Raw genomic sequence first — 14790 nt, forward strand, 5'->3', positions numbered from 1 at the left:
AGATATGTGGCGGATATATATAATAATTTCTCTATTTTTTACGAGCTAAAACTTCGATCCAAGCTAAAATGCTAAATTATATGCCAAGATCAGTAATTGGTCAATTGATTTTAAAAAGAAAGCCATCATTTCAGAGTTCAACTAATTAAGGCACATCAATGATCTCCTTTGTTGCATGTGCTCAGTGCTCATAATCCAAATATCAACTTTCTCAAATCTTCACCAAATGTTAATTTCAAACACCTAATCATGCCAACTTGAGTATTAAATTCATTTCTTACCTTAATCACCCAACACCCACAATAAACAACCCAAATATATAACCAATCAAACCGAGCCTTTATCTTCTTGAAAGTCTGCAGGAACTAACCACCATTGCTGAACCCATGACAAAACAGAAGATATGAAAAGCAAATAAGCAATAGTCAAACAAAGAGAGACACCTCAACACCACACAAGAAACCAAGCTGCGAGGTTATTATGTGGAGTTGGTCGATCCGTTGCTTTGTCATCTCTCTAATATGGTGCCGACCATTTAGGTAGATGGAGGAGGACTGGTGAGCAGAGACTTTTCAGGACCAAAAACATGTTTATTCCTCAAGAGACAGAATTGCCCTTACGATATCAACAGAAAATATGAGAACTAGCGGCCTTGTTGACAATATGTATTGTAAGTGTGTTGAAATATTGTAGTTTTTAAAGTTTAATGACCTTAATTCTCAATAGTGGATATTTCATGTACCGTTTTTAAAATTTTACTATTTTTCTAATTAAACTTTGTATATCAAATTGTAATTAGAAAGTTAAACACTAGACATTGTCACGTAATACTATGATAGTACCGAAAAATTTCTGCTCGTATCTAATCTATATTTTAAGTAGCCCTGCCTAATTCCCCTTTCTTATAGGTAATACTGCCTAATTTCCTTTCTAATACATAAAATGTGTTAATTAGTGAGCGTCATCCCTCACTGGGGGCACTTTTAGGTTGCATGGCTGCAATGTGGCAGCATACAGTACCCTAATATGTTTGCTAATTAAACCTAATAAAGTAGATAAAGCACTGACCTTTATAAAGACACTTTCCACCAAATACCATTTAATGATTTTAATCTAATGATGTAGTCCCTTTTAAATAGGTGGAAGGTTGTGAGTCCAATCGACTCAAGATTAAGTTTAGCATTGAGCTAGAGTGCTAGATGCCAATATCTGGAGATTTACAAATTTTCAGCGAGCATATAACATTAGCTTGATTGAAGTACACCCCAGCTGCCAAATTATTCCTCTCTTGCTAAAAAACCAAATAGTTAAGTATCTTATATCGATCTGCTCTCAGACGGCCAAGGTTCATCCAAGAACTACGTAACTTTAAACAGAGCAACATTTACTCTATGGACCGTATTTTAAAAAAAAACCATTTACTATAAGAAATGGATACACAGCTAGCCTAGCTTCAACGAAAAATGATGATATCGTTTATCGGACAGATAACTACGTACGATGACTTAGTTTATTTTTGGCCTAGCACTTTGTAGGTCTTGTAATTGGGTTTGTCCCATGATTGATTCAATTTTTTCCAAAGAAAAAACTACCTATGATGACAGGCACAGCAATGTAGTCTTCCTCCACCAGCTCACGGGGATACGCGGCAGGGTTCCGATCTCTTCGTTCAGTACGTCTATGTGAGCACATAATGGGAGTATTTTCACGTTGGAAGATCTACGGAACCACCACGGCTAAATGCTAATGTTTCGAATAAGAAAGAGTTGCAGAGAATTGCGCTCGCAAGGTATCGATTATTTCATGAAGTGGTGATTAATAACTAATTATAAGAAAATAATTGATAAAAGTTGGTTCTTCCAGTTTTGATGCCAAACGCTTTCTCCCTAGCTAAGAAGTATTTAATAAACGAACAAAAGCAATACTGCACCCTCCCGACATGGATGATACTTCCCCCTCATCTTCTCCATGTATATAATATCATTAATTAATATGTATCAGTGTATAATTAAAGTAGTAGTAGCTTCCGTTTGCAACTGTATTATATACCATGCAAAATGTATGATATCATATACTAGTCAAATCTGTATAGCCTATTTCACAAAATTATTATTATTAGTGTACCAAACCTCGCCTATCTATTAAGTCTTAATCGCGCAGAGATCGAATATTTTGATTTTAATGCATAAAAAAAAGGGTCATGCATCCAGAAGCTAGGAATAAAAGAAAACATATATAGTTATATACAGAAGAGAGAGAGAGAGAAAAAAAAACACATGCACCTCTTACATATAATGATATAAGTACTATCAGACGAATATTGATATTCATCAAGTAGGATGATCTTTCTCTAAGTGTACAGTGCGTGATTATACCGATCTTTTATAGTTTTTATTATTATCGAGGATTACTTCATTCGGTTAAGAGAAGTACAACAAGTTTGGGATCTGAATCCAACAGATAGGATCAATCCACCAGCTAAGAAATCTGTAAAGACACAACAAAATGGGTTCAGCTGATGTGCAGCAACTGCATGACATATATATAGTATTGAACGATGGATTAAAGGGTTGTCATAAGATGCACGAGGGGTATGCGGAGGTGTGTGTGGTGGATTAGACTGATGCATGATATACCTCTGCGCACAACAGAATTTCCTCAACAAATTAACTAAAATCAACAGGAAAACGAAAAGAAAACACAGGACTATGACACAAAATGATAAGAGAAGAACATGACTAAAACTGGCACTGCAGCTTGAACCCGAGCACGAGATTTTCTGCAATTAAGGGCCTTTTATCAGAACCTCTGGAAAATCAAACCCGGAACTAGCTTAGTCAAAGAAGGCACATGGAAGGACAAGGATGATCCACACATAGTGGTAGAAACTGCGACCTCTGACGGAAAAACATTAGCGTCACAAGCTACCGAAGCAACCGGAACACTCACCAATGTCAACAAACGGAAGCGTAGGAGCTAAAGTCCACTGAGGACGAGAGGGCCCACGAAGGGCTAGTGTCGGCCGCCATCAAGTCGAGTCGCCAGAACAAGATCTGATAGCCGACATTATTTAACAAACCAAAAGAAAAAAGCACACAGTCCTACAAATCCATGAAAACTAGTTTATAAAATTTTACAATTTGCTCTTGGTGAATCATGAATGACTTTGAGCCAGCTTTGTGGTGATGTGTCAATTTTGACCTATTAATAACATTCTTTTCCGAATGAATCTGAAAGTATTGTGTCATATCAAATAATTATTCTAAATTCAAACATAAAGAAAAATCATATGACAAAAAGATAATTCTAATGAAATTAATAAAGAAATAAACAATATTGTACCTGAAACTTTTCACTAGAAAAATGATTACAAAGAAACTCTCATTCTTCATGAGTCTTGACATCTTCGTGTTTGAATATTTCTCAAAATGTTTTTTCAACTTATAACGAAAATTATATAACATTGTCTTACAGGTTGTCATAACATATCTCTCCACCCAAGGGAGAGACATGTTAAACTTGTTCTGCAAAAATAATTTCATGTCAAACAAAATATCTAATATCTATAATGAACTCGAAGCAATTAGTGTCAACATCACTCACCTGTATTCTTTTGATTAAGTTATTCACATCAAATTCAGTATTGCCCCTGCTGCAAAATGTCAAAACGCACTGCCAACTTGTTCCTTGTAGGAGATACACAATACTTTAATAGTAAATGGGTTTGCACAATACTATACTACATGGACTGAGCACGGGGAAGATTTTATTGATGTTGTAGATGACAACATGGATGAGGAATATGAAATGTCTCTAATAAATCCCTAATTTCATGAGTGACTTCCCCTAGGAAAGCTTTGACGGTAACCAAATTGACGAGGAAACTATTCATCAGTGAAAATTTAATCTTTAACAATAATAACATATTTTTTTCATCATTGGTTTGAAGGGTCTTGCAAGAGTTTTCGCCAAACAAACAACAATAATATCATTATTTCCCCACGAAATGAAACTTGAGTCAAGGAAGTAGTTCCTCGTAAACTATGAATGTTTAGTGAGGAAACGATGGTCTTCTCACCATTGAATTTGGCAGATTCTAAACAAATTGTCACCAAAAAAATAACGACGAAATTTTATTTCCTCAAAAATTGCTCTTTATTATGAGAAAATAGTTCCTCGTAAAACACATAACTTTAGTGGAAACCTAAAACTTGTTACCATTAAATTTGGCGGTTTTTGCACAATTTTCCACCAAACTTATTGTGAGGAAACAATAATTTCCTCGGTATAGGTTCATTTGACAAGAAATTAATTTCTCGCGTAACACATATTTCTAGCGAGGAAACCTTATATTTATCGTTATTTTATTTGGCGGGTTTTGCACAATGTTCCGCCAAACTTATCGTGAGGAAACAATAATTTCCTCGGTATACGTTCTTTTGACGAGGAATTAATTTATCACGTAACAAATATTTCTAGCAAGGAAATCTTATATGTATCGCTATTAAATTTGGTGGGTTTTGCACAATTTTCTGCCAAACTTATCGTGAGGAAATAATAATATCCTCGGTATAGGTTCTTCTGACGAGGAATTAATTTCTCGCGTAACACATATTTCTAGCGAGGAAACCTTATATTTGTCGCTGTTTTATTTGGCGGGTTTCTCACAATTTTCCGCCAAACTTATCGTGAGGAAACAATAATTTCCTCGGTATGGGTTCTTTTCATGAGGAATTAATTTCTCGCGTAACAAATATTTCTAGCGAGGAAACTTTATATTTGTCGTTATTAAATTGAGCGGGTTTTCCGCCAAAACTATAACGACGAAATCATAATTTCCTCGTTAAATGTGTATTTTACGACGAAAAAGTTCCTCACCAAAATCTCAATTTTTCTCGCTAATAATATCCTAGCTTGTGACACCGAATAATGACCATTTTTAGTGAGGAACTAATATTTTGTCGTGGAAAGTAGTTTATTGTGAGAGAAGTTTGTTTCTCGTAGAAAATATGAGGATATTTAGTGAGGAAACAAAATATTCATTGTAAAATGTGACATTTTATGAGGAAAAAAAATTCCTCGAAAATAATTTTCTCGCTAAATAACTTTTTTGTTGTAGTGACTCTAGAAGACAGGATCAAAACCCAAGAGAAGTGATCGGTAGAATCACCAAGGTCAAACCCATATCTGGATCAAGGAGGGAGGAGCCACCGACAACCACCCGAACACCGAGCTCTCCGACAACGAACTTGGAAAACAACCTCTCCCAAACCGAGACGCAGGGGTGGAGCCGATGCATTTTACCGGGAGAGAAGAGACGATGGAAGGTTGGTCTTAGGCTCTTGGCGGTGGAGGTAGAGAGACAACCTAGAGGGAAGGGTTTTTCATACATGGAGATTTTTGTTTATGACGTGTTGTAAATAGCATTTTCTGCGGCGGGGAGGCAATAAAGTTGCACACCGTCTATAGCAAGAAGAACTTAATTTGAAGTGTAGTCGACTATCCCATATATAATTAATTAATTTACGTCCTAGCGCACGGCAACACAAAGTTACTAAAGCACCGATAGATCTGATTCTTCTTCCCTTTCGTTTTCCTTTCAACTCTATGCGAGTAATTGCAGAACGTACATATTTGTTATTTCCATGTTATCCTTAGGTCGCCTCCTATTTCTTTTCTTCTAGATCTGAGTCGTCTCCACGTTGGCTGCCATATGCTGCCACCAAATGTGACAATTTTCCATACTAAAAGATTAACGCGTGACACCAACCTATTTAATCTATGATAATACATAGCTAGAGATAAGAGCTTGAATTAACTCCTTTAAAAAAAAGAGAGCTGGAATTAACAAACATCATAGACACCCTGAATAAGAAGATAATTGATCATACAATTAAGTACTCCCATTTAAGGCATGCATGTGTCATCAAAGACTTCAACGTAAGATTGTTTATTTATTTATTATTCTATGATAAGATCAACATAATATTGTTAATGTTCTTTGTTTCTCATCCTTCAAGAGGTCAAAAAATGCCAAGCATGTACCTTTAACTCTTTAAGCATCATTTTAAAAATATATTTGTCAAACCAAATTTTATTATTTTGATGAGGAAAAAAAGGGAGTTTAGATCTTATAACACATGTGCGCAAGAAAAACGTGCAGTTTGTTGTTGTTGTTTTATATATATATATATATATATAGGAACGTGCAGTTCGTTGTTGATGAGAAGCCAGTATTTAAAACATTTTATTCTTGCTTCCCAATTTTCAGCGAGTATATATAACCAGCTTTATGCAGCACACTTTCATCAAACAAAGCCTCTCCTCCAGTCCTCCCCCAAAACCAAATTAAGAGCGCTCTCATCTGAGACATCTGTGCTCTCAAATGGCCAAGGTTCATCCTCTCACAGTGGCACCCACTGAAGATGCTTCTTCAAGTAGCACTGCTTCATGTTCTAACAAATATATGACTTCAAAGAGAGAAACATTCACAGTATGGATGAAGTCACTTGTGATGCAAGGAAATGGATGCACTGCCTTCAACGAAAGTGGTGAGGTTGTGTACCGCATCGACAACTACGACGATAAGCACAGCAATGAAGTCTTCCTCATGGATCTCCGCGGCAAGGTTCTCTTCACTCTGTGCGAGCAGAAACTGGGACTGCTTAAGCGCTGGAAGGGCTACGCAGCCGACGAGGCTAAGCCAATGTTTCGAGTAAGAAAGAGTGGCAGATCAATCCTTGGAAACGAAGAGTCAAGTTCATACAAAGTAACAATGGGATCTGACGGCAGTTTCTACAGGTTGCAGAGTATGGAGGCCGGAAAATCAGCAGCGCTCAGAATAACAGACAGTAACGGAAGAGTTGTGGCGGAGGCTAAACGAAAGCAGTCGTCTTCAGGAGTTGTGTTGGGAGATGATGTACTGAGTTTGGTAGTGGAGGCTGATGTAGATCACTCCTTTATCATGGCTCTTGTCACTGTCTACGGCTTAATCAAGCGTCAAGTATGATCCAGTACTTGGTGTGCAGCTCAAAGCACATAGTTCTAGCTAGCAAGTAGTGAATTTTTTTTCATTTGGACCCATTTTCGGGTCATGATTGATGTGGCTATCGAATTTTTTGTGGGATTAATCCCATTTTGTACACTTTTCTGATACATAATGAAATAGTTATAACTTCATTAGATATCATTTCATCTGTTATGAACTGATTCCATCTCTATATCACTATTCACTAAACACCGTTAACTATTGTAGTAAGTTTCTGATGTGAAACTAATTATTGCTTCATTCATATGTCTAATTTGCACAATTCCAACAACTACGTTCATATGAGTCGTCGCATTTGCACATGTAATGCTAAACAGCAACAACTAACAAGCATGGATTATGCATGGATTACATTGTGTCAATATTGCTCCAATTAACAATTCTAAAGTGTTGCGTTTTATATAAAAGTAATCTTTTATTTGTCATTTTTGTGATGTGTGATCGATCGATCGGTCCTTTCAGTTTGTAACACATCCCGATCGACTTCCCAATTCTTGGCCTAAAGTTGTGGGGTTAATAGTGAAGGGTGTGGATACTTCGCAGCTGGCAAGAACAGGACAAGTGCTGTGCCATGCCCTAAATTTGAAGGTCCATGTCTCCTTCATCTAGAAATTGTTCTGCACTTTTTCGTGTTTCTTGATTCGATAAACTTAGCCTGTCTACTTTGATTTTTTGACTGGGTGCATTGTAGCTGCATCTACGATAAGTTGCTACGTCCAGACAAGAATACATGGTATGGATGGAGTATGGGATACTGAAAAGTAATGAACTTTTTAGCGCTGTACCTACAAGAGTCCAAGAAGGTAAAACAAAGTAGCATTATTCCTTCTAAAGCTGAATTTTCTAGTTTGAAAATTTGTTGTCAATGAGCTTTGTGCATGTACTTGCTATCAACAACCATTATGATGATCCATAATAAACATTCTCCCAATTCTAGGTCAAATATGAGCATATTAGACCAATGATACTGCACTTTTTGCTTAACAAGCATTAGGGACTCCGAATATTCTTCCTATTCGGGTGAGGCAGGGCTCGTATAGTTGCTGCCGGAACTTACTATAGGGTTTAGGTACAGTGTTTCATCCCTATTCTGCGGTTTCGGAAATAATTACGCATAAGAGCTGCTTACCAGTTCTTGAATTTTATTTTATTTTTTATAATAAGTATTTGACAAATTCGATCCTTTTTTTTTTGTGAGAAAATTAGATCCGGCTTCTAATACTAAGGGAAGGGAAAGCATGATAAAAGATAATAATCGTTGAGTGAAACCTGCGCCTTCGTGGCTTTCTGAGCTGGGTTATTAGTTCCTCTGCTGATGAAAAAGTACAGCTTGACTGAACTACCTTAGTACTGCTCTGTCTGCTCATCACTCGTCAAAATTAAAACCAACAATTAAGGCCTCGAAATATTAATGAAGATTAGGGAAGATATGTACGTATATATAAAGCCACCGGCCAAATTTATACGACATGCAATCATGAAGCACACATTATTTGACTTATATGCATGGTACTCTCCACATGTTCTGCTCAACACCCAACTTGTACATACGTCACCATCTAGCCGTGAATAACCACAAAACACCAAGGTACGTATAAACACGGCTATAGACTGAACTGTTTATGTAGTCAATTAGTAATCACTACTCATCACAATGATTTGATACAACACAAAAGTATCAGAGGATAATCATGTTAAGCCTCGCCCCTTTGTGATCATACCTTGCGAACTATGGCTTTGATTTCACCTCAGCTGTACCCTTATCTTCATAGACCATACGTTGCGTTTCTGTGGGAGATGCCTATATATGAGCAATCTTAAAGTGCTACTCTCCATGATTCAATGATGCCATACTTTCTCATCACCTACTGTTAGAAAACAATGAGACACTATGATATGTCAAGGGGCGACATCCTCCTAACAGAAACCCCAAAATCCCTCGACTAAGAAATGGACTTGTTGAGTTCATTGTTTTTAACAAGGCAACGGAATTTCCAGAAGTCCTCAATTGCCAGATCGAAAGGAAGGAATGCATATCTGGCAACAACCTAGTTAGGTTTCTGTTTAGTTCCTTGTCTGTAGGGTGGGCATAAAAAACTAAAATCCTGATCCCGTCCCGAAATTCGTAGGGACGGGACGGGACGGAGGTCTAAAAACGTTCGTCATGTCCCGATTCCGTCCCATTTCATAATAGTGGGACGGGACGTGGGACGAATAATTTATATCCCGCTTCGTCCCGTCCCGTCCCACCTTTAATGAAAACTTAAATTTTTTTATATATTTGTATCAAAATGAAACTAATTTATGTTCTTAATAACTCCAAAATTATATCAATTCAAATAATAATGGTAAATTATAATATTTTGAACATAATATGTATTTTTTTGTTAAAATGTCATTATTAAATGTTATTTTGTTAATGAAAAAGTAAAAATATAAGGTTTTATTTAACTTTATAGGAAGGTGGAATTTGTCTCGTCCCGTCCCAACCGGGATAAATCCCGAGTGGGATGCATTCTTAAAAACTCTCGTCCTGTCTCAATCCCGTCACGATTCAAAAGAGTGGGACGGGACCCGATCCCGAGTCCCGTCCCGATTAAAAAAAATGAGACGGGACCCGTCCCGTCCCATCCCCTGCCCACCCCTACTTGTCTTTATCAAATTTGATCATCAGGCTTCAGAGTCCTCCTCCGTATAAGTTAAATTCCTTCACGTCTTATGCGTTTCCCCTTGGCATATATAAACAAGGAAAAATAGACATACTTAACTAAAACCATGTAAATCTTTTACATATTCCCACGTATTACGTTCCTCATCTCAATCCACTGAATTCCTACTTTCCTAGTGCTGTGTTTGTGGTGTGAATTTTTGGAGGTTGCATTTGGAGGAAACAGGGCGACGAAATGAAGGAATGAAGAAAGAAAACTGCCAACATTGCTGGATGGCCCTCTTACTGTAAGTAAAAGTTCAGCTTCTTACCAAAGTTTAGGATCTTAAGATCAATATGTATACAATCATAAAACCCTAACCAGAACTTCTAATTTCAAAAAAAAAACTTAAATATAAAAGAATATATTGATGCTATGATTGTCACATAATACACATATTGACAAGCTCTATAAGACTACAGGAAGAAAAAAAAAACATTGACAAAGACCGAATCACCTGTATTACACTGGAAATGCAAGCTAGCTAGAAGATTGAATTAGGCCAATGAGGCAGGCAGATTAAAAACAAAACAAAAACTATATGACCTGTGTACATATTTATTGGAGTGATAAACTCATTTCTTGAATAATCTTGTGGGCATACGCCAGTTGTTTAAACTATACAAGGTAACAAGGTTCCAGTGTAGAAAATAGTACTTACTAGCTCCTCTTCGAATTTTTGAGGTTGCGTACAGTCATTACAAGCTGTTGTCTTTCACCTTCTACCTCTGCAAATTTCAGACTTATTTCTGAATATCTCTCCTGCATCTCTTTTAGTTCACTTTTCATTGACATGTTTCTCTCCTTTAGTGATGCCAATTCAGTTGATAAGTTATCAGACGCCAGCCGCACTTCTTCAAGCATATTATCTTTTGAAGTAATATTCTGCGTCATAAGATGATCACTTCGTCAACAATTGCACATAACACTGACTAGCATATCAAAGCAAAGACGTAAAGCTCAGCCACATTTTCTATTTTGGTCTTCTAAAATTTAAAGACTAATTGAGCTAAAGTTTAGACATGAACTCTCAACGTTTATTATTTGCAATGTTATGCATAAGCTTTGTTTCCAATGTTATGCAACATATAAAGGGTTACTGACCTGTTCTAAAGCACTGTTCTGATTAGTTTCTTCCACCCTGTTTTCTAACTCTTCGATTACATTCTGAAGATCCTTTTCCTTTGCCAGAAAGGAAGCAGTCGAGCTTTCCAAAGCAGCTTCCTTTAACCTTATTTTTCCCTGTGAAGCAAATTGACAAATGAAAATCATTAGCAACAATATTAGCATATGCAATGGTAGAAACTGCAGGTGGCATATAATTGAGGAGGATAGTATACAGGTTTAACATCCCTAAAGACTATCTACACTATATCCTTGCATACACATGCACTTGGTTATGTTGCGTAGTTAAATATTGTATTTAACTTGTTCAATATCTAATTAGAGTTTCAAATATACCTCCAGCAGTTTTATTCTCTCCCTCAAACTAGCAACTTCTTTGGCAGCATGAGGAACAGGAAGAGACTTATTGTTTCTCAGATTATGTTTAGCTCCATCAGAAACTATTGATCGTCCGTGGCTATCGATGAGCTTCTTTTCAATAGTAGTGAGTGCATCCTCCTTCTTCTTTAGGTCGGCCTTAAGCTCAGATACCTGCCTTCTAAGACTCCCTTTCTCTACCTCGTCCATAGACAGAGTACGTTTCAAGTCATAACACTGTGCTTTCAGCTCGTCAGATTCCAACTGTAGGTGTCGAATGGTTGCCTCTTTTTCATCCATGAGATACTTCATCTTAGTAAACTTCTCCAGTGACTTCTCTGCTTCCTTCTTCAGCATATCAATTGTACTTACCAACTCATTCCTTTCCACATTTCCTTTTTGAATAAACATCTCAGTTTCCTCCATTGACTTCTTCATTTTCTCCAATTCAGCACTCAAATTGTTGTTTTGCTCTACTTTCTCTGAAAGACTATTTTTCTCTCTTGTAAGCCTTTCAATCTCAGCTTTTAGCTGTAAGATCACCTCAGAGAAATCTCCATGTTGCTTCTGCTGATCTTTAAGCTGTGCGGACTTATTCTGGATTTCCAATAACATTGATTCCATTTCTTCGGTTTTCTCAACCAGTTCGTTGGAAAGCTTCTGCAATTTTGTCTCATACTCCTCCCTATTTTCCTGGAGCTCTTCCTTAGTTTTCTTGAGCATGTCTTCAAGGTGACTCTTCTGTGCACTCAATTCACTCGCTTCTGCCATTGCTTTCATTGCTACCTTCTCATTCGCATCAAATGTGGAGGCCATTTGTGAAGAAAGTCGTCTAAACTCTTCCTGAAGTCTCTCAGCTGTATTTGCATTTTTCAATCTTGTCTTCCGCAGTGACTCCTCTGCTCGGATGGCTCTTTGCTCCTGCTCAACTTTAGCACATGTTACAGTTTCTAAATCAGCTTCAAATCCTTGTGCCTGCTTCTCTAGTTCTTCCTCCATGCTTTTGATGTGAGATTGAAGTTCATTTATGGTCGCCAACGAATTTGAAAACTCTTCGCCCTGCTTCTTCAATTCTGTTTCCAGATCCTCAATTTGGTAATGAAGCTCATTTACGCTAGCAGTGGGAGATGAACATTCATACTGCATCTTCAGTTGTTCTTGCAGTGTGCTCTGCTCTAGCTTATATGAAATATCATGGTTTTCCTGTTTCAATATCTCATAGTCAAGAGCAAGCTGCTCCATTTGTATTTCAAGTTCATCTTTGTCTCTCTTATAGATGTCTAACTCAGTATAGAGGTCTGTGATCTGTTTCTCCATCAAGTGTGTATCCTTGGCATGGCTGTGCTGCTTAACAAGACCCTCCAGTTCCTTCTGCTCCTCATCCTCATTTTCTGCATCATTTGAGTTGGTTGCTCTCAAACCTGCAGCATCATTTGTGGATTCCAATCTGTTGGAATTGGCAGCTTCTCCATTCTTCTGCTCCAATATTTCCTCCAGATCACGTACAGCAAGAATCAACTCAGCATTAGACTCTTGCGTCTTCTGGAGCTGTAACCGAAGATTGATGTTCAGGTCCTTCTCACAGCTGAGTTCTTGTCTGATTTCATCAACAAGAGCCCGGAGATCCCCACCTTCTAACTGGAACCTGTTTTTGGTTTTTGTGTCATCCATCCGATACTGAAATGCTTTTAGCTTCTCACATTCAGCCTTGAAAGCATCTCGTTCCTCTTTCAAGCTAACGACTTCTCTCGAAAGATCATGCCCCCTTTTGCTCTCTTTCACTATCTGCTTCCTTAATGTTTGTAACTCTAACTCCGACATGTCTGCCTGTCTAGCTAAAACAACAAGCTCAGCCTTTAGCTTATCAATTTCGTCGCCTGAAGACTGTAAAGACCTTTCTCTCAGAAGAATGTCCTGAGAACTCTTTGTTGAACCATCAGTACTTACTCCATGTTCAGAATCTGCAGACCACTCCCACTGTGATTGCTGTTGCTCATTAGTTGTCGAGGCATAGACACCAGGTCTTTGTGGGATTGAGGGATGATTTGGTGATGATAGATAGATGGAAGGGTCATGACAATTGTTAATGTTTCTCAGTACAAGCTCTCGAGAAGTATCGAGTCCAGAGCTGCTGTCGGAACTTGACAATGTAATGTCTGATCCAATAGAGGCCCTGCGGATGCAGTCAGCATTTTGAGTGGTCCTATTGATTGGCTCATCCTGTGAATCAATAAATGCAAACATGAACTCTATTTTGCAACACAAAATATCTAGGATTTGAATTTCAAAATCACAAACTAGAACGAAATCAAATAGGCATGGATGGAATTAAACTCACAACCAAAACGCTCTCATCTGCACCATTATTGCTCAAGTGTCTTTTCAAGCTATTATCCTGAGATTTAACTTTGGCATCTTCACAGTCTTCTACCTCTCTTCAAATTTCTCCAGCAAAGCCATATCAGTAATCAGATTTTATAAAAGCTAAAGCTGTGAACTCCACTTAAAGAAAATAACAATGGCATTCATATATACCTCTGATCAGCATTTGCCTGTAACTTTTGAATCGAAACCTATTCAAAAAGAAAATCAAAGAGTGTTCAGTAAGACACAGCAACAAAACTGTAGTTCTTATCTTAACATATCTTGTGGGGAAGCAAATCCTAGCAACCGAAAAAATGTGAAGTGAAAGAGAGTACTAACATGCAATACAGTACTTGAATTCTTAAGAGGAAGAGACACAGAAGACGCTTTAGTAGCCTCAGAATACTCAGCAAAATCAACAGAAACCTCTCCAAGAACACTAGCTTTAGAAGATCCCTACACAAAACCACAAAGCAAAATCAGTCACTCATAAACAACACCAACATTCAGTTGACAAAATCTAACAATGTAATGCTCCAGCTTTATGGTTGCAATTCTTACAGTTGAGAGAACAAAATAATAGAGTCTCTCCTTGATCTTCCCGGTTCTCGGTTCCCTGTCAAATTTAACAGTTTCATGAACTGGATTTTCCCATCTACAGCTCCCATCTCGAACCACAGCTTTATCTAGTTTCACAGTTGGCTTTCCCACATCGCCAGGAACCACAGATAACATCAATGCCTCCACACCCAACCTTGGCACCTGAAATCAACAAACCACACTATATCACATACAATTCACCAAAAATTCAAATCACATTCACATTCATTCGGTTTTGCAAGAAAGAAAATAAGAAGAAAGGAAGAAACTTATGGCTTTTCAGGACAATGCTGTATTCTGAGATATTTTCATCAAATTAAAACAGAACTCATTTTATGCATTGCAGTTCCTCAGTTACCAAACAAACCCCAATTGAGAAAAACTCACATAGCATATGAATCACAATAAAGACATTGACTTTTTTTTATCACTATAACAACCTGAGTTGCATGAAACTGCAATTTGAACACAGCTTTGATCTTGTTCTTGTCGCTTCTCCATCTCGCCGACTTGAACATCTTATTTTTACCCACAACCGACACTTATCCTCACCGGAAAACGTCACCGGAGCTCCGGTACAACCCGCCG

The 14790-nt window shown here is 37.6% G+C and overlaps 2 protein-coding genes across 2 annotated transcripts; one reads left to right on the forward strand and one right to left on the reverse strand.

The window, feature by feature from the left end:
- Positions 1 to 6327: 6327 nt before the first annotated feature.
- LOC126795206 (protein LURP-one-related 11-like) lies at positions 6328 to 7101 on the forward strand. The gene has a single exon (XM_050522053.1). It carries the CDS (start codon positions 6386 to 6388, stop codon positions 7007 to 7009), a length of 624 nt encoding a protein of 207 aa, XP_050378010.1. The 5' UTR covers positions 6328 to 6385; the 3' UTR covers positions 7010 to 7101.
- A 3017-nt stretch (positions 7102 to 10118) lies between these two features.
- Positions 10119 to 14777, reverse strand: LOC126793432 (uncharacterized). The gene is made up of 8 exons (XM_050519951.1): positions 14643 to 14777; positions 14164 to 14364; positions 13942 to 14058; positions 13774 to 13811; positions 13577 to 13673; positions 11218 to 13458; positions 10861 to 10998; positions 10119 to 10641 (listed from the first exon to the last, which is right to left on the reverse strand). Exons 1-8 carry the CDS (start codon positions 14718 to 14720, stop codon positions 10417 to 10419), a joined length of 3135 nt encoding a protein of 1044 aa, XP_050375908.1. The 5' UTR covers positions 14721 to 14777; the 3' UTR covers positions 10119 to 10416.
- Positions 14778 to 14790: the final 13 nt, after the last annotated feature.

This window comes from Argentina anserina, chromosome 5, assembly GCF_933775445.1.
Source record: "Argentina anserina chromosome 5, drPotAnse1.1, whole genome shotgun sequence".
Taxonomy (NCBI): Eukaryota; Viridiplantae; Streptophyta; class Magnoliopsida; order Rosales; family Rosaceae; genus Argentina; species Argentina anserina.